A 20,913-nucleotide genomic window follows, 5' to 3' on the forward strand; every position below is an offset into this window, starting at 1 on the left:
AGTGATAAAGAGCTGCCATTAAATTCAATATTCCTCCCGCTCTTACGCACAGGCAAGCAGTCCAATGCAAGTGCGCCTATGTAAGAGGATTTCCCCCCCCAAAAAACAATATGCTTTTTGTCCCAGCAACTTACCTTCAGGTAGTTGTGCTGTCTCTCCTGCTCAGCTTTCAGATACAGACGAGTCAGTCTTCCCAGGTTCTTTTTGCAGACCGTCTTGTCAACGGTGGCTCCGCGACGGATTCGCTCGCGGTTGTAGTGGGCCGTGTTGGTCCACCAGTCGGCTTTGGCTTTCACATAACGCAGGATCATGTTCTCGATGGGTGTTGGCAAGCCGGGCACCTGTAGGGAAAAGAGAAACGATACATCTTTGGTTTTACGTTCCCTTTGTTCCATCTTCAGCACGACAATGGCTTGTTATGTACCAACCTTCCAGGGGATGTTGGCCTTCCAGCACCTCCACGACTCACTGAGATGCTGCAGAATGGTCCTGGCCTTGTTCTGTTTAATGCCCTCGGGCATCATGTCTAGGATGTCGTGCATTACAGCAGCACGCAACTCCAGATCAAAGTGAGACTCCACGCGCTGTTTGGTTACGGTCTTGGCCACACCCTTAGAGTGACGCCCTGTTGGCAAATTAAAATTTTAAGAATTACAAGTAGTTCACACACAGAATGCAAAATCCATTCTCTGAGTTCCACACATCTAAATATCGACAGTTATAGCAAAACTCTCTGCAACATTTTAGATTTTTGTTTGCCTCTTGGGACTCATTTAGTTATACATTCTGTTATGTGGTTTAATACTGTATCATTGTTCATTTAGGATTGAACACAACAAAAATATGGCTCACCTTCAAACTGTCTGGCCAGTAGATTTCCAAGCCACCTCTCCAGCAGGGGAGTGATGCCCCTCATGAAGAAAAGCCACACCCTCCATCCAGGCGCCCAGAAGCCACAACCTGGCCCCTTGCCTACGGGACCCTGATTAATCACAATAGCCAAACATGAACTCAAAATTCTACAATTAAAACATGCAGCGATGGATTTGAGACAATTTGAGTGTTGTGGTAAATACATAATGTGAAACATCTAGGAATGCACCAATAAAAGGTATTAATGATAATTGAGTAGTATTACCATTTTAAATTGAAATGATGGAAAAACCTGGATTGATAACTGCACTTGATTAACTCACGGACTAAATGGCAACAGCTCACTTGTAAATGCTAACATGAAAACAAGAAACATTAACATCCTTCCCCGTTAAACGACATACCCCAAACCTAAACGGCTTGCTAGTGTTACCATATCTGAGTTAATGTGCAGAAATATGGGGAAAAAACTACAAAAGTACACCGTGTTACAAAAAAGATAAGTGAGAATAATACATAAAATTGGATATAGAGAACATTCAAACCCCGTATTTTTTTAATTGAAAATATTGAAATTCCACGACATAGTGAATTTGCAAACAGTTAAATTATGCACAAAGCAAACTATAACCTGCTAGCCAAGAACGTACAACAATTCTTCTCAACAAAGGAAAAAATATAACTTAAAAGAAAAATGTAACTTAAAACATTTGTATGCACGTACAACACTTAAAACCTTTATTATATCAGTATGTGGAATCAAATTATGGAATGGATTAAGCAAATAAATTAAACATTGCACTAATATGATCCAATTCAAAAAACTGTTCAAACTCAAATTGTTTACAAAGTACAAAGAAGAAAAACCATGATAAACATTCTGAATTAACTGATAATCTCACCATATGAAATACAACTTACTTCACTAATTATTATTTAATGTTATTACTTATGGAGTATATTGTGAATTAATTGAGAACAGGAAGTGAACAAAAGTGTTAGCAACTGCCATGTAAAGGAAAAGGGGTAGAATTAAATAAGCTCTGCTTCTTCCTACTCCTTTTCGAACATGTTGAAAAGAGAAACTGGAAATTGTGATGTATCACGTTGTGATTGTACGCATGTTCTAAATAAACTCAAACTCAACTCAAAACTTATTGCACATAACACATTGATGTCTGAGTAACCAATAGATTCAATTGTGCACATTAAACCTACAAACTGTGGTCTCTAAGAACAGAGTGACTGTTCAATACTCCAAGGAATATGAGAGAAGTGTTTTTATAAGGCGTTCAAGGACCGCTGAACAAAGGACAACACAAGGCCCTACAGAAATAATAATATATATTTAATTTGTTACACACTTTCCATTCAAAAAAATTGGCAATTCGACCCATGAAATAGATGAATTAAGACAACACTATAAAGATTTCAGTGTCTGAAAGTATTTTTGAGCCAATTTTACAATACCGACCGCAATAACAACAGTGATAATTTTGGTCACGACACTTATGATATTTTCATATCCTTACATCCCGAGAAACGTGTCAATTAAAAAAAATCAAATAATACTTACAGTATTGAAGCGGTAGTAGATAAGATGCTTCAGATCTTTGCACATCCGGATTTGTCTCATTAGCTTGTACTTGTAGCGGTACATGCCAGTCAGCTGTCCCACATGAGCGAAGATGTACTGCAGTCCATCAGACAACTATAAAAAAAAAAGTAATATTGAGATTTGGCTTATTAATTCATTAGGTTGGGTCTTAAAATAATGCACAACTATCCAATGGTTAAAAAAAGTACAGAAAATATACACTAATATGACCTGGAAGGCATCCACATTTCCCAGTCTGTACTGCACATGGCTGTCCACCACCAACTTGCTGAGTCGCAACACCTCTCTGCAGAGGTGGAAAGCGTTGCCAAACCTAGACTTTTTGCGTTCCTGGAAGGGAAACAATAAAGTGTCAAGTAGTTATATAGGGGTATATAACGCTAATGACAAAAGGTTTAAGTTTGTACCTTTGTGGTCAGTGTTTTGACAGGCTTCAAGTTGAAGTTGTAATCAAGATGCAGGTAGTTGAGGTTCTTGCGATGGATAAGCAGATTGAGCATGTTGTAGCCCTGTCGACAGACCTGCAGGCCCACCTCCACCCAGTCCAGCTTGGTGGACTGAAAGAACTTGGTGGCCTTGAAGGAGCGGAACAGGTACCTGGAAGCCAAACAACATAGTTCTTAACAGCAAATCTAGGATGATGAGCAAAACAAAGGTTTAAAAGAGGAAATTTAGGTCTGTAAAAGGAAAATCAAAACAAATATGCCACACCTCTTTTTCTGGGCCTTGGGTGGTCTATGTTTGAGAGCATTGAGAACATAGTACTTGAGCAGTTTCTGATAGGACACACGTACTTTCACCGGCTGTCCAGCAGGGCAGTGCTCACGGTACCTGTTGAATATAAAAACCCCTCTTTATAAAAATATAATTTTTTTGATGACAACTATTAACATGTTGGCCTGCTTACCAGTTTTTGATCAGAGGGATATCGATGGCTCTTCTGGTGCGACCTGAACGAAGATTAAAAGGCCGTGGCGCCCAAAGCAGAGCGATGCCATTGGCGGTGTTGTCAGTGTAGAGTGGCGTCTCCTTCAGGAAGGGCTCCACATACTCGGGAAGCTCAAACTCCTCGTCGTCATCTGGTAGAGGCTCTTGACTCTGAAAAGAAGCAGGTAGCAACAATGACAATATGAGACATTAAATCATCACACTGACGAGCAAACTAAAAATGACTTATCAGTTCCTTTACATAAACAATATTTGACTGATGGCAGACCTAATGCAACTGCAAACGGCCATAAATAAAAGCCACCATTCATTTTAATATTCCTCCATTTGTTACGCACAGGCAAGCAGACCAATGCAAGTGCGCCTTTGTAAGAGGACTTGATCAGTGAACTAAAGCAACAGATAGGTTCCCAAGAACAAGGTAGGGATGCACAATATTAAAAATGTGCCCATTAATCACCGATATCAGATGTTGTGATGATGTAAGCAATATGCACATAATGTCAGCGTCGTGGACGTACGTTAATACATCAGAGATATTCAGGGACAATGATTTACAAAATATTTAATGTGCATAAATTAAAGAAAGTCGCGCTCTTTTAAGGAGAGAAAATGTAATCGGAGCATAAGCGCGAAGCAAGTGTGACAGTCAAACTTGCCGCAGTGTCCAATCATGAGTACAGTCTTTAATAACTAAAAGTCAATAACAGGCTTGGCAAAGTTTTTAGAAACGAGAAAAATTCTCAACAAAGTACATTGTACAATAAGCAGCAACAATTGAAAAATAGAGTAAAATTACATAAGAAAAAATATGTTAGTTATTTAAGAGATTTGTTTTTCATTTGTATGTATATTTTTTTGTGGCCATTTTAAAGAAAATATATGCATCATCGCAGATTATGCAAATCATATGATGTCATATTGACCACTCCACTAGCCACGCCCCCACAGGTATGCTGGCAAACCAGGGGAAACACTGCTAAATATTGTGTAAATATATATACATAAATATCAATTATCGTTATCCGGTGTGAAGGTCTGGAAAATTATCGGTATAGGTTCAAATTTTCATTATCGTGCATCCCTAGAACAAAGCATTATGTTAAGTTGTTGTCTATAAAAGACACGAGACGCACACTTACCTTGACTGAATGTCTGTGTGAAATAGGGTTGATCAGTGGATCAAAGTAAAACGCTGGAAGATCTGGGTCCTCGGTCTTGATGAACACCACATTGGGTGTATGGTACCTGCATACGAATCAACAACCTCTTTTTACAACCAACAAGAAACAAATTAAGTATAACTATTCATAAAATATATAACATCTAGGGTTTCCCCTACATGTACAATATTTTTTCGGACTATAAGGCGCACTTCAAATCCTTTCATTTTCTCAGAAGTCGACAGTGCGCCTAATGTACGTATTAATTCTGGTTGTGCTTACCGACCTCGAAGCCTTTTTATTTAGTACATGGTGTAATAAGTGTGATCAGTAGATGGCAGTCACACATAAGAGATACATGTGGACTGCAGGTTGACTGATGCCCGGTTAGTAAATGACGCTATCAAGTACACACAAGCAATCAAGCATAATAATTTGATGTTTCATTGAGAATATAGAACATTACACAGGGCCCTGAGAAATCTGTCAAAATGTTTTAACAAGACTTTGGTAAGCTACGAAGCCGCACAACTTGATGGAATAAGAAGCATTACGGCTACCGTAGTCAGACGTGTTGTGCTTCAACATACAAATATTATTAGGGTGTGTGTATAAGGACCCCAAAATTGCACCTATTAGGACACATTATTTGGCGTTTTGTTTCGACCTATTATGCAAAACTAACTTTTCTTACTTATTGGTTCCTGCTGATGGGTATTTTGGATCTGCATAAGTTCCAAAAATGTGTGCATGTCCGCCGTTAGCCCGCGTTGTAGTCAATAAGCTCCTTTTTCCTCTACCCTCTTGTTGTGGGGCATTCATCCTGTGCGGTTGTCATTTCTGATATAAAGTATCATCCATCCAGCCATCCATCCATTTTCTACCGCTTGTTCCTTTTGGGGTCGCGGGGGGTGCTGGAGCCTATCTCAGCTGCATTTTGGGCGGAAGGCGGGGTACACCCTGGACAAGTCGCCACCTAAAGTACCATACAGTTGTAACTTATATCTGTCAGTGGCCTCGCTGTGGCAGTGCTAAAAACTACCAGTACAACCAAGATGATGGAAAGAAGACGCTGTCCAAGTTCAACCAGGTAAATAGGACCGCCAACTAAACGGGTTGAAGATGGTCTGTAAAACATAATCTATGCAACATTTTGACCGAAGAACCATCATTGCATGTTATGTAGACCACATGGAAGTGTTTTAAATGTAGGGGGGGGGATCATATGACCCCTTTAATGTGCCTTATGTGGGAAAATAGACCGGAGTAAACCCACTCATCAGCAGTGCACCTTATAATCCAGTGAAAAATTTGGTAATTGATCATGAAAATTGCTTCTTACCAGGTGAGGTGAACATGGTGTGGCAAGTTGTTGTACAGGTAGGGGAATGCGATTTTGTACTCCGTCCTGATAGGCTGCCTGATGATGATCTTGTTGATGTCATTGAACTCATTCCAGTCTTCATCCCTTCGGGAAGAAAACAGAAAAACATTAAGTCGAGCACTTTTTTTGTGCAGCAAGATATGCGGAAGGTCCTTACTGGAGGTTAATGTCTCGGACGAGTGGCTCAAATTTAGGCCCCCCTGGTATGGCCATGTTTAACGCCTTGGAAGTAAAAAAGGCCTTAAGGTCAAACAGGTAGAAGTAGTTGAAATCCACCAAGTCTGTTAGCAGCTGGTTGGCCAAGCGGTACAGAGTGGACATCATGGGAAGTGTGAACTGCCAGCGACGGTAAGTGGTGCCGTTTACAAACCTGAAACAACGAAAGGTCAGTGCATTGTTTGCAAATAACCCAAAAAGATGTCAAGAGATCCTTACTTTAAAGTGTCTTTGAGGGGCTGGTGCTCGTACAGCCATTCCGCTACTGAACCGTCCTCCTCTTGATCCATCTCCATCTGAATGGCCTCCAGGGGTTCTACGTCCAGGATATTGTCTGCGTAATCCAGCGGCGGCTCCTCGTCGTCGAACGGCGGGAAGCGCATCCTTTTGAAGTGTCGACGGTCACGCTTCTCTCGACGCATCATGATCCACATGGTGCTAACAGAGGATACAGGGAAGTACGTCAATCACCGCGCTCAACTTTGTGTGCATTTGAAATGCATCCTTCTTACCCCCACTGGGCGATGTAGACTGGCTCGATGACCCATGGTATTTCATTCACAAAAGAAATGGCCCCAGTGATGTGGTAGAGGACTGGCACGTCCCTGATCTGTTCCCAGGGCATTGGCATGTTCTCCAGGAGTTTCAGAACTGCATGGGGCATGTACTTGAGGGCACTGTGTAGAAAACAAACTGAATCAGTTCAATTATATTAACCAAAACAAGAAGCTTGAGGACATACATTAGATTCTGAATACCGGATGATTAAGAAATAAAAGGAAAGATGATAGTCAGGGCTGGGCGATATATCGATATACCGTATTTTTCGGAGTATAAGTAGCTCCGGAGTATAAGGCGCACCGGCCGAAAATGCATAATAAAGAAGGACAAAAACATAAGTCGCACTGGAGTATAAGTCGCATTTTTTGGGGAAACGTACTTGATAAAATCCAACACCAAGAATAGACATTTGAAAGGCAATTTAAAATAAATAAAGAATAGTGAACAACAGGCTGAATAAGTGTACGTTATATGAGGCATAAATAACCAACTGAGAACGTGCCTGGTATGTTAACGTAACATATTATGGTAAGAGTCATTCAAATAACTATAACATATAGTACATGCTATACGTTTACCAAACAATCTGTCACTCCTAATCGCTAAATCCCATGAAATCTTATACGTCTAGTCTCTTACGTGAATGAGCTAAATAATATTTTTTGATATTTTACGGTAATGTGTTAATAATTTCACACATAAGTCACTCCTGAGTATAAGTCGCACCCCCGGCCAAACTGTGAAAAAAACTGCAACTTATAGTCCGAAAAATACGGTACTCGATATATCGCGGGTTTGTCTCTGTGCGATATAGAAAATGACTATATCGTGATATTCGAGTATACGTTCTCACACAGTTGCTTTTAGCTGCGGGCATTACACTACATGTGTTCCCACTCTTTCTTGTCTATCCTTCTCACAGAGACTTAAAGGCCTACTGAAATGAATTTTTTTTATTTAAACGGGGATAGCAGATCTATTCTATGTGTCATACTTGATCATTTCGCGATATTGCCATATTTTTGCTGAAAGGATTTAGTATAGAACAACGACGATAAAGATTGCAACTTTTGGTATCTGATAAAAAAAAGGCTTGCCCCTACCGGAAGTAGCGTGACGTAGTCAGTTGAACATATACGCAAAGTTCCCTATTGTTTACAATGATGGCCGCATGAAGTGAGAGAGATTCGGACCGAGAAAGCGACAATTTCCCCATTAATTTGAGCGAGGATGAAAGATTTGTGGATGAGTAAAGTGCAAGTGAAGGACTAGTGGGGAGTTGAAGCTATTCAGATAGGGAAGATGCTGTAAGAGCCGGGGGTGACCTGATATTCAGCTGGGAATGACTACAACAGTAAATAAACACAAGACATATATATACTCTATTAGCCACAACACAACCAGGCTTATATTTAATATGCCACAAATTAATCCTGCATAAAAACACCTGCGTGTTTGTTATGCTAGCTCCTAGCTCCTCTGCTAGCTCCTAGCTCCATAGAACACGCCAATACAATTCAAACACCTGATCAACACACACAATCACTCAGCCCAAAAGACCGTTCACCTAACCCAAGGTTCATAAAGCTTATATATTTTTAAAAAGTTACGTACGTGACGCGCACGTAGGTACGGTATGTGTTATGCTAGCTCCTCTGCTAGCTCCTAGCTCCATAGAACACGCCAATACAATTCAAACACATGATCAACACACACAATCACTCAGCCCAAAAGACCGTTCACCTAACCCAAGGTTCATAAAGCTTATATATTTTTAAAAAGTTACGTACGTGACGCGCACATACGGTCAAGTTATCGAATGTTTAGCAGCCAAGGCTGCATACTCACGGTACCTGATATTCAGCTGGGAATGACTACAACAGTAAATAAACACAAGACATATATATACTCTATTAGCCACAACACAACCAGGCTTATATTTAATATGCCACAAATTAATCCTGCATAATAACACCTGCGTGTTTGTTATGCTAGCTCCTAGCTCCTCTGCTAGCTCCTAGCTCCATAGAACACGCCAATACAATTCAAACACATGATCAACACACACAATCACTCAGCCCAAAAGACCGTTCACCTAATCCAAGGTTCATAAAGCTTATATATTTTTAAAAAGTTACGTACGTGACGCGCACGTAGGTACGGTACGTGTTATGCTAGCTCCTCTGCTAGCTCCTAGCTCCATAGAACACGCCAATACAGAGGCTTCCGGTTAAGATGTGAAGGAGGGAGGACGCGTCCGAGCGACTCTCCGTGAATTTGACACTCAAATTGTATAAAAACCACATATTGTGAGGAAATTCGAGTTGAAAGGAGAACATAAGTGATTATAGGCACACTATGGCTTCGCGGGGCGGCAAAACTCCACAGCAGGGGATAAAGGCGCACTTTACTCGGCATAGTAAAACTACCACTACAAACAGTGGGACTAGCTTAGCCTCTCCAGCTGGTAGCTCTGTAGCTGCTAAAGAGGCTAATGCTGGTAGCATGACCGCAGCCAGCCTACCCCCAGAAATGGAGAGCCTACACCGACTCATGACCGCGTCAATGGAGAATATAATAGCTCCGCTGAAGAGGACAATGGATGAAGTGAAGATAATTGTGGAGGATCAAGGCAAAAGGATCGTCGACTTGGAAGAAAACGCAACGCAGCTAACTGAACGAGTCACCGCTCTTGAGGCTATATGTGAGCAGCTCTTGACCCAGAACGAGTCACTGAACGAACGCATGGAAGACGCCTCTAACAGGTCTAGACGCTGCAACCTGCGCGTCACGAACGTACTACCGAGTCCTGGGGAAAGGAACGACTGTGTTCAATTCATGCAAAACTTTTTTGCCACAGTACTTGGGGACGTGCTCACCGAGCCACCCATACTAGACAGAGCGCACAGGATCGGTCAGGAAAATCCGGGGCCCAACCCGAGGCCTAGAGTGATGATTGTCCGCTTCCATTACTTTCAGGACAAGATGCGTGCACTACGGGCAGACAGGAGCCTGCTACAATGGAAGGGACAGAAAATTATGCTCTATCCAGATTATGCGCCAGCTACTGTGAAACTTCGTGCCACATTCACCAAGGTAAAAGCTCAAATGTGGAAGAAGAATGTCCGATTCCGCCTCGTCTTTCCAGCTGTTTTAAAGGTGGAATTTAAAAACAAAACGCATGCATTCAAGACCGCTGATGAAGCACAACGATTCTATGACCGGCGTATAGCCAGACTCCCGGACATGGAGAGAAACATAACTACCAAACCAGCGAGAAGAGGGCGCGCCACCACCCAGGAGAGAGGCGACACCGGCCGGGAGAGAGAGGAGGAGAACGGCGCTGGACTAGGCAACGAAGAGGATGGAACGCACGGGAAGAACGGTCCGGGAGGAGAGGACGAGGCGATGGGAGGCATCAGCGTGGAAGGAGAATATAACGACGAGGTGAACGACGGCGAAGAAGAAGACGGCGGCAGCGGCAGCGAGTCCGGAGACAACATGGGGGCTCTGGACGAGAATGACGGTACTGAGTAGCATTGATCCGAGAAATGGGGTAAGAACACCACTACAACTGACACTTATGTAAATAGACACATCCACGGTTGCCTGCCAAGGAAATGGACACATTGAAGGGAATAGACTGATGGGAAACGGACAGAGATTTACTTTCTTTTGGACTTTTGCAAGAACTTGGGACTCACGGGGGGGAGGGGGATGGTCAGGGGAAATAAGGGAAACGCTGGTATGGTTTATTGGTTTAGTCTATGTTTGAACTCTCATTCTATAAGATATTAGATCTGGAATCAGATAGAATACAAACCTTTTTTTTTGTTTTGTTCTGTTTGTGGGTGTGTGTGAGTATGTGGGTGTGTGTGTGCGTGGGTGTGTGCGTGTGTGTGTATCCATTCATACATATGTGTGTGGGTGCGTGCGTGAGTATCCACATCAGGACATGGATCGTGTGTGGGTGCTTTTGTGGGAATGTGGGCAAGTTCGCATGTTTTTGTATGCATATGTATGTGTGAATGGGATTTTACGTGGGTATCTGATAAACATTTAGAAGCACTACATGTTTGTAATGATCCTTTATGTATTTTACTGTAAACCTTTTTTATTTATATTTTCCACGGAGGGAGAGAGGAAAGATGACGGTATAAGGGAGAATGTATAATATTTAAGGGACTAAATTGGTTGAACATTGGATATCATACAGGCGACAAAACATTATGGAACCTGATCTGTACAGGGTTCAACTTGAATATCTTTTCATACTCTTGTGTACTAAAAGAGGGATCTGGAAGGCATTTCCCCTTCGTCTCAGCTCGATTGTTGTCTCTGCTTTCACCACCTATTTCCCTCTCTCCCTCTATATTTTTCTATTTGTTTATATTTTTTATTATTTTCTATTTTATTACTCAGTTGTACTGCATATATGTTGAGGATGAGACCGATCTATATATACATCAATATTATGGATAAGTTGTTGACTTTGTTTTACACTGGACATGCTAGCGTAGAGGGGCTCCCCTGTCCTCGTTCCCGGTGGGCTTGTCTCCGGGGCGCTGTGGTGGGTGCTGCCGTAGCTGGGTCGACAGCCGGTTTAGTGTTGTGGTGCTGCGGTGGCGCCCGTTGGGGCGCTCGGGAGACAGGTCTATACGTACCCTGGTGCAATGGAAGTAGTTTGATATGCGAAATGAATACTACCACATTCCTTTTTTCAAGTGAATATATGCGTGGTTGTGGGTGAGTGCGTATATGTATTTACATGTATGTGCACATATAGGTCCGCATATATATTACCGGTCTTTTTCTGTTTTGTTTTTTTGTCTCTCATGTTCAAAAAAGAACACTGGTTACTAGGTAGTATAACTAGGAATATGCTCTCTGTCCTGATATAGATATAATCCCAGAGATTTAACTTTGATATAGAATCATGAACCGTGGATATTGATACTTTTTGTTTTCTTATTGGAACATTGACTTTTCTCCTATATACCCTCTTAGGGGTTTTTGTTTATCTTTTCTTTTATTCTAACTCACAATGTTATGGTTTAGGGACCTGTGTAGAGGAGAGTCGCTCGCTGTGCGATAGAGATAGGAAATGGTTAAAGCTAGCCAGGTTGAGGATTGGAGAGGATCACGCGAGCGAGCCTCTGTACCTTGGGGGTCATCTTTTGTTTCTTGTTTTATTTTTATTTTTATTTTCTTCATTATTCAAAAAAATTTAACTGAAACATGCAACAGACGTGATACAGGGAAGACAGAAAAAGTACGAAAGGAAAACCTTTATGCAAAGTAATGAAGTAAGGGTGGTGTCATTGAATGTTAATGGGTTAAACAATCCGATTAAGAGAAGCAAAGTCTTGGCTAAATTCAAAAAGGAAAAGATGCAGGTAATATATTTACAGGAAACGCACTTATCTAAACAGGAACATGAAAAATTCAGGAAACTCGGGTACAACAATACATTTTACAGTACATTCTTAAAACAGAGTAATAGGAGGGGTGTCGCCATATTAATATCGAACTCAGTTAAATTTGAATTAATCAAGGAAATATGTGATAAAGAGGGGAGATATATAATAGTGAAAGGGAAATTGGAAAACCAAACAGTAACGTTAATTAATGTCTATGTCCCCCCAGATAGCGGTAAATCCACGTATGAGAAAATATTTGATGTTATTAACAAAGAAGCAGAGGGGGTTTGGCTGTGTGGAGGTGACATTAATCTGACTTTGAATTATAACTTAGACACGACAAGCACGATTAGAAGTAAGGAACACATTAGCAAATATGTGAACATAATGATGAAGGAATTGGGAATAATAGACATATGGAGAGAACTACACCCGTTGGAGAAGGACTATACTCATTACTCAGCACCACATCAAATGTACAGTAGAATAGATATGTATCTGATGAACAAAGAAGAAATACACAGAGTGAAGGAGTGCAACATAGGAGTAACGGATCTCTCAGACCATAGTGCCATATACTTGACAATTCATCTAAATAGTAGGAAGAAAAACACGTTATGGAGATTTAATGTGGGCATCCTGAATAGTGAAAGTGTGATAGAATCAACAAAAAAAGATATAACCTCATATTTAGAAGAGAATGATAACGGGGAGGTGGAGCCGACAATTTTATGGGATGCTCTGAAGGCGGTCTTAAGGGGGAAGTTGATAGCTCAAACATCTTTTATGAAAAAGGCAAGATTAGAATTATATCAAAAACGAATCGGAAAACTGAAAGATTTGGAACAACAACATAAAACAGTGGGAACCTCTGAGATAATGGATCAGATTAAAGACATGAGAAAAAAAGTAAACGAAATGCTTATGGATGAGGTCGAAAAAAAGACCAGGTTTGTGAAACAAACATACTACGAGGGAGGCTCTAAAGCAACAAAGATGTTAGCTAGGAGACTGAAAAAACAACAAACATTAAATAATATTCACAAAATAAGGGACCCCAAGACCAACAACCTATTATACGATCCAGAAGCGATTGAAAACGTATTTGAAAATTATTATCGAACACTATATACACAACCAGTTGCGGCAAGAGAGGAGGAAATGGAACTTCTCTTAAATTCATTGGACCTGCCTTCATTGGGAGTTAGCCAAAACAAGATGCTAAACGCTAATATAACAATTGGGGAAATTGAAGAAGCAATACAAAGGACCAAAAATAACAAATCCCCGGGGACAGATGGCTTTAGTGCCGAATTTTACAAGACATTTAAAGAAGAGTTGATTCCCTTATTACAGACCTCCTTTAATTACACCCTTAAAAAAGGAAAAATTCCCCCCTCATGGAAAGAAGCGATTATATCAGTAATACATAAAGAAGGTAAAGATAAAGAAGACTGTAACAATTATAGACCTATTTCGCTACTGAATGTGGACTACAAGTTGTATACATCTATTATTTCAAAAAGGTTTGAAAACTTTATGTCGGATCTAATAGAGGACTGCCAAACTGGATTTATTAGGGAAAGACAAACTCAGGATAACATAAGGAGAGCCTTACATTTAGTTGATGAAATACAGAAGACAAAAACAAGTGCTATGCTCGTGAGTGTTGATGCTCACAAAGCATTCGACAGTGTAAATTGGTTATACCTGTATAAAGTAATGGAAAGACTAGGCTTTAACAAAAAATCAGTACAGATAATAAAGTCACTATACCAAGAACCATCAGCTAGAGTCAAAATAAATGGAAGTCTTTCGAAAAGCTTCAAATTGGAGAGGTCTACCAGGCAGGGTTGCTGTTTATCCCCGACGTTATTCGCATTATTTATAGAACCATTAGCCCAACTGATTAGAGAAAACAAGGAAATTAAAGGTATACAGATTAGACATAATGAACACAAGGTGGGGCTTTTTGCAGACGATGTACTGATCTATCTCCGAGATCCAGAAGAAACATTCCCTAGATTAATGAGAACCCTCGAAGATTATGGACGATATTCGGGGTATAAGTTAAATGTCACAAAAACACAAATATTATTGTTAAACTATAACCCCTCATTAGAAATTAGAGAGACGTATAAACTAAATTGGGACCTGGAAATGGTCAAATATTTGGGAGTTAATATAACAAAGGAAAGAGATAAACTATATGAAGCCAACTATGGGTCGATAAATCTGAGGCTTAAAATGGATCTGGAGAGATGGTCAGTGCTGTGTCTGGACTTAAGCTCAAGAATAGAAATAATCAAGATGAATGTGTTGCCGAGACTCTTGTACTTGTTTCAATCCCTACCAGTAGCAGTACCACAAATACAATTTGATGAGTGGGATAAAAATATATCGAGATTCATATGGGGGGGTAAAAGACCCAGAATTAGGTTCGAAACTCTCCAGCTGCCCAAGGTAAAAGGGGGAATGGCATTGCCAAATCTGAAAGAATATTTCCATGCAGCCCAACTTCGGTATCTAGTATGCTGGTGTAGACCAGAATACGAAGCGAAATGGAAGGGAATTGAATTAGACCAGGGGAGAGATCTTATCCAAAACTTGTTGGCAAATAAAACAATAGAAAAGAGAGTAGAGGCAGAACTGAGTCCGATTACTAAATTTACAATTGGAATTTGGAATAATATCTCAAAAAAATACAAATTAGAGGATGAAAGAAAGATACTAGGATGGTTGACACGTGATCCCAATTTCAAGCCTGGGTTCGAAGATCATGGGTTTAAACAGTGGGAACGAAAAGGCTTGACGGCAATGTGCACACTGTTGGAAGATGGGCAGATGAGGAGTTTCGAAGACCTACGGGCGACATATGATCTAGACAAACATGAGTTCTTCCGGTATTTACAGATAAGGGACTACTATATTAAAAAAATTAAAAGGGCATCAATGAACCCGCTAATTAGAATAATGGTACAAGCTTATAATAATAAAAAATGTAGAGTGATCTCAGCTGTTTACCAGGGATTGATGACAAGCAAGGGGACTTCAACCATGTACATCAAAGAGAAATGGGAAAGAGGATTTGGGGAGCAGATCACTGAAAAGGACTGGTATAATATTTGTAAAACGCAGTGCACGGCCACGAGTTCTAGGGTATGGAGGGAGTTTTGCTGGAAAAACATGACTAGATACTTTATAACTCCAAAAATAAGCGGAAGAGTCGCAGCAAAGAAACAACCATGTTGGAGGCTATGTGGAAATATGGACGCTGACCACGAACATGTGTTCTGGAACTGTCCCAATATTGAAAAATATTGGTATGACGTGTGGTCAGTGATAAAAGAAGTACTACAATATGACATTCCAAAAACAAGTATGATACTATACTTGGGAAACTTGACGCAGGAATATATGCAATTCGATGATTTCTATTTAGTCAAGGTTTTGTTAGCAGCCAGCAAAAAGGCAATTACAAGACTGTGGCGTAGTAGCAGCTCACCGACCTGTGAACAGTGGCTGTGCATTGTGGAAGAACTATATGTAATGGAAAGATTTACACATAGACTCAGAATACAGGAGGAACTATTTCTTGAGAAATGGACAAAATGGACTGAATACAAAACTCAGGAAAATGACACCACAAATGCTTGATATGGAATATAAATTGACTATGTATATATTGTAAGATGTTGACCCTGTTGATATATGTATGCATGTGACAGAATAAAAATTTAAGTTTAAAAAAAAAAGAACACGCCAATACAATTCAAACACATGATCAACACACACAATCACTCAGCCCAAAAGACCGTTCACCTAACCCAAGGTTCATAAAGCTTATATATTTTAAAAAAGTTACGTACATACGCAAAAAAAAGCCAAAGCTGCATACTCACAGTAGCACGTCTGCGTCTTTGTCATCCAAATCAAAGTAATCCTGGTAAGAGTCTGTGTTGTCCCAGTTCTCTACAGGCGTCTGTGTATCCAAATCAAAAGTCCTCCTGGTTAGAGTCTCTGTTATCCGAGTTCTTCCATCTTGACTGCATCTTTCGGGAATGTAAACAAAGAAGCGCCGGCTGTGTACTGTTGTGGCTGACTACGTTCGAAAAATACGTCCATTTCGCACCGACAACTTTCTTCTTTGCTTGCTTGGCTTCCTTCTCCATAATGCAATGAACATGATTGAAACAGATTCACGAACACAGATGTCCAGAATACTGTGGAATTATGAAATGAAAACAGAGCTTTTTCGTATCGACTTCAATGTGGAAGGCATACCCGTGTTCGCCGGGCTACGTCACGCGCATACGTCATCCTCAGAGGCGTTTCGAACCGGAAGTTTAGCGGCAAATTTAAAATGTCACTTTATAAGTTAACCCGGCCGTATTGGCATGTGTTATAATGTTAAGATTTCATCATTGATATATAAACTATCAGACTGCGTGGTCGGTAGTAGTGGCTTTCAGTAGGCCTTTAAAACAAGCACACCTTCCTACATACGTCACGTGTGCAACGTCACACGCTCCCGCGGAGCAGACAGGTAGCGACATGGTAACGTTAGCTGTGATGCTAACGGCGCGGTGCGAGTGGTAATACGAGAGAAAGAAGGTGCGAATCTGGTAACAAATGAAGGAAGAATTAATTCCCAAGAAAAACAGCACAGGGTCCATCGTCTGGCATTGCTACAAAAAGTAGCAGCACTGCTAATGTAGCATCATATGAAAAGTCACCCGCTAGAGAATAACGAGTGCTTGAAACTCTGCATGTCATCATCTGCGTTCGGTGCCACACCAACAAAATGCCGAAGCAACTATTTCCAGATCAACACTGTATGAAAAAAATAGTCAACAGAAGGAGATAACGTCCGCAGGAACCTACCACATAGCGGAGGACATACACTATTTGATTTCCTATTATGCAGCTCATTTTTATTTGACACTTATTGAAATATCTTGTGTGACATCATGCACAAAAGTGCACTTTATTTGTTTTAAACTATTGTAGTGGCGTTCTGTACAAAAAGTGCACTTTAATTTAGTGTTGTTTTGATATGTCATCTTAGTGACATCATGCACAAAAGTGCACTCATAGCTTGTTTTAAAATGTCTCTGACAATCTTGCACTTTGTTTTGGAAATGACATGAATGTTTGTGCCACTACTTAATAACCGTCCAATAAATACAGTTTTGGTATATTGAATCAGTTGTGATTTCCCTCTCTGCATGAAAGTTTAAAATGAGCATATATTAATGAAGTATGAAGAAGAATGTTTTAATGTAGACACATAGAATCATCATACTGCTGTGATTATATGCATCAAGTGTTCATTCAAGGCTAAGGCAAAATATTGAGATATATATCGTGTATCGTGACATGGCCTAAAAATATTGAGATATTAATAAAAGGCCATATCGCCCAGCCCTAATGATAGTACTCTTACCCTAAGTAAACTCTCTTGTCATGCCGGAACTTCCTGTTGGTCATGTCCCCATGGTCCCTGATGATCTTACGGACATGCTCCGGTGGCATGTCTTCCTTCTGAGCATCCACAAAGCCAAACTTTCGCTTCTCAGAGTAGCGCTTTGCCTGGAGCTGCTGCCATTTTCGGGCTGTGTGGTTGGAAGACATTCAACACATGAACACAAATCCACCATGACCACGAGTGCTTCAAATGAAGACCTGCGGTGAGTGAGCAAACCTTTCTCTTGCAATTTCTCCTCCGTCATGTAGTCTGGGACCTGAGGTGGAAGCGGTACACCTGGAGGTGGGATCCCAGGAGGGACTCCTCTGAAGGGGAAGGGAACTGCCATGGCGCCTCTAACTACAAGCAAACACAAAGGAAACCACGTTAGATTGCTGAAGGTGCTTCCGATGTTTGTTTGCTTCGCTGTGTTACAAACTTAATTCAAAAACGGTCATAATAGGGCTGCATGATTAATCGACAATGTGGGTTTTAATTCCTGCAATCACCAACCGCAAGAGATGGAAGTTGTTTTTATTTCCTTCGCCGTCACCGCCATTTGAGTGACAAACACGTTGGCCAATCAGCATTGTTGAGCCTCACGTTTCTTCGGCTCGCTCTTCAAACAGGGAGAAAAGGTCTCACTCTCTGCACCTAAACGCGTTTATTACCAGGTGTGAATGAATGATGGGTTCCCACTTCTCTGTGAGCGCTTTGAGTATCTAATAATAGAAAAGCGCAATATAAAATCTAATCCATTATTATTATTATTTAACAGTATAATTACCTGGATGCAGTGAGCCCTCTTTTCAGTCATTAACAATCTTTGTCTCGGTGGGCGTAGGGCTAGACCCCCAGCTTTATACACACAGGAAGCGCAGACAGAGCACCTCGCTACTTGCTAGTAAGAAGTTCCACGAAGTAACAAAAATTAAGAGGGAAAAAAATGTATTACGAAGCCAAACGTCCCGTTGCGGTAATAGCTCAGGTTAAAATCAGATGGCCAATATGAGACCATCAAAGCGGACAAACGAGCGAGAATACTGTGATGGCAACAAACAAAAAGACAAAAGTGTGACCTAGTTTTTCCAACGGTAATAAAAAAAGCACAAATGTTAAATAAAAAGTTAAATACATATTTAAGTTACATTTTTGCTTACAGAAATGAGAACCCATTTTATTTATTTATTTATTTAAAATAAAGTTATTTACCTTCCAATTACAGTAAAAATGGTAAACAATTCTACTAGGGCTGCAACTAACGGTTAATTTGATAGTCGATTATTACTTCCATTAGTCGATTAATAATCGGATAAAAGAGACAAACTACCTTTCTATCCTTTCCAGTATTTTATTGAAAAAAAAACCAGCATCCTGCGCCATGTTCTTTCAACTTGCCAAATAAAACAAGGAAAACGTTACAAAAATGCACACTTTTGACAACCCTGCTATGATAATAAAAAATTAAATCTGATAAATCTATCGATAAAAAGCAGAGCCTGGCGGACGCATGCGCGTTTATCATAACTCTCTCTGTCTCTGCCCCTCCCTCACGAATGCTGCTGCGCGCACAATTTGTTTTGTTTTTAACCCCTTTTTAACCCTGAACGTACATTGTTATTACTCGCAACCATAACTCAAAATGCCGGACATTTGAGGCATTTAGGAAACACCACCCGGACAGCCCCGCAAAAGAGGACATGTCCGGTGAAAAGAGGACGTATGGTTTCACTGGACATGTCCTCTTTTGCCTCAAATGTCCGGCATTTTGAGTATTGTTTACACAACGTGCAGTACGCTACTTAATATGTCCGTGTGGAAACTCGTTCGGTACACCTCCGTACCGAAACGGTTCCATACAAATACACATACCGTTACACCCCTATTATTTTGATTATTGTTTCTCAGCTGTTTGTAAATGTTGCAGTTTATAAATAAGGGTTAAAAAAAATGTTTTCAATAAAATAAAACGTAGCCTCAGCGCATGCGCATAGTATAGATCCAACAAATCGATTACTAAATTAATCGCCAACTATTTTGATAATCGATTTTAATCGATTAGTTGTTGCAGCCCTAAATTCTACAGTGATGACTTCATACCCTTTTAATAGGTTACTTGCATGATTATATAGTATTATTACAATATAATCACTGTATAGGTTGTATCAGGTATTTATTCAGTTAAATAGCTTAGTGTACTGTAGACCAAAGCTCTAAATCTGCCTACATAAAGTCAAATATTTTTATAGTAAATATTCGAATACGGTCCAATTGTGGAGCACATTGAGACAATTATATGTTGATTGGCAGTCTAAAAGTCATCCTTCACTCGTAATTTTCGCAGTATTTACAAAATATAAAAATGCGATCGAATCAAAATTAGATTTTTTTCCCCTCAAAATCGTGCAGCCCTAGTCCATAACATGCAAAACATTCTCAGAAGTCTATCTAAAATTAAATAATAACAGAAACTAGCTTCAAGAAAATAGTGTTAATACGTGGTTGAATAAGAGTACAGTTGAGACAAATGAGCTAGCATCCGATTGCTTAGCTTGCGTTCGGTAACAAATGGTTCAATGGATCACAAAACGTGAATATTATGCAAGTTATGCGAAGATCTCACATCGAAAATACAAACCCAATATTTAACAGGCGATTCTACTACACAAATATATCATATAGGTCCTCATTTTGGCTTTTAAACTCGGTACAATAATGGCGCTAGTTAGGCCAAGCGTGGTTGACTCGGTCGGCTAAGCTAAAAGCTAACCCTTTAGCATAGCTCGGAAGTTACAAACATAATACAGCAAACACTCACCTCGCTACCTTAGCAGCACCTGCGATGATTTGTAAACGTGAACAATCTTTTTTCCCCCCGCACTCTTGCTGGCTAAAACATGTTTCTTTTAATGCAGCTTGCCTTCGGAAAACTGCATCACGCACACAAGGAGCGACGCTGGCCCCAAACGAAGTACGTCGTCTAGTTGGATTCACCACCGCACTTTCGTCTGCGTTATTTCCTGAACTACGTTGCAAAACATGCGCAAGCGCAACTCTGAAAATACCCGGATTGTTTTTGTTTTCAGCTCATGGCCGCCCTCTGCAGTATTGGAGAATATCGTACATCATTCCAACAGTACCATAGCCATCTTATTAGTAGACGCAGCATCGAGCGCTACTGCCTACTGGCGCTGACGAGACGCGGGGCCGCCATCTTGGAGTGGTGATCCGCTCCACTCAGTGCAATTAATTTGACAGTAGCA

General features: G+C 40.5%; 1 protein-coding gene across 1 annotated transcript in view; it reads right to left on the bottom strand.

Moving 5' to 3' along the window:
- Positions 1–20,646, bottom strand: part of prpf8 (pre-mRNA processing factor 8) — a 41,569-nt gene extending 20,923 nt beyond the window's left edge. Inside the window, exons 1-16 of the mRNA XM_062068107.1 lie at positions 20,469–20,646; positions 17,888–18,010; positions 17,630–17,798; positions 6,715–6,879; positions 6,422–6,640; positions 6,144–6,356; positions 5,945–6,070; positions 4,582–4,687; positions 3,399–3,589; positions 3,203–3,322; positions 2,899–3,088; positions 2,702–2,821; positions 2,450–2,584; positions 853–982; positions 429–625; positions 135–341 (exon numbers count right to left, since the gene is read on the bottom strand). Of these exons, the coding sequence (XP_061924091.1) occupies positions 135–341; positions 429–625; positions 853–982; positions 2,450–2,584; positions 2,702–2,821; positions 2,899–3,088; positions 3,203–3,322; positions 3,399–3,589; positions 4,582–4,687; positions 5,945–6,070; positions 6,144–6,356; positions 6,422–6,640; positions 6,715–6,879; positions 17,630–17,798; positions 17,888–17,999 (2,400 nt within the window). The 5' untranslated portion in view covers positions 18,000–18,010; positions 20,469–20,646. The remainder of the gene's footprint in view (positions 1–134; positions 342–428; positions 626–852; positions 983–2,449; positions 2,585–2,701; positions 2,822–2,898; positions 3,089–3,202; positions 3,323–3,398; positions 3,590–4,581; positions 4,688–5,944; positions 6,071–6,143; positions 6,357–6,421; positions 6,641–6,714; positions 6,880–17,629; positions 17,799–17,887; positions 18,011–20,468) is intronic.
- Positions 20,647–20,913: the final 267 nt, after the last annotated feature.

Source organism: Entelurus aequoreus, linkage group LG13, assembly GCF_033978785.1.
Source record: "Entelurus aequoreus isolate RoL-2023_Sb linkage group LG13, RoL_Eaeq_v1.1, whole genome shotgun sequence".
NCBI classification, from domain to species: Eukaryota; Metazoa; Chordata; class Actinopteri; order Syngnathiformes; family Syngnathidae; genus Entelurus; species Entelurus aequoreus.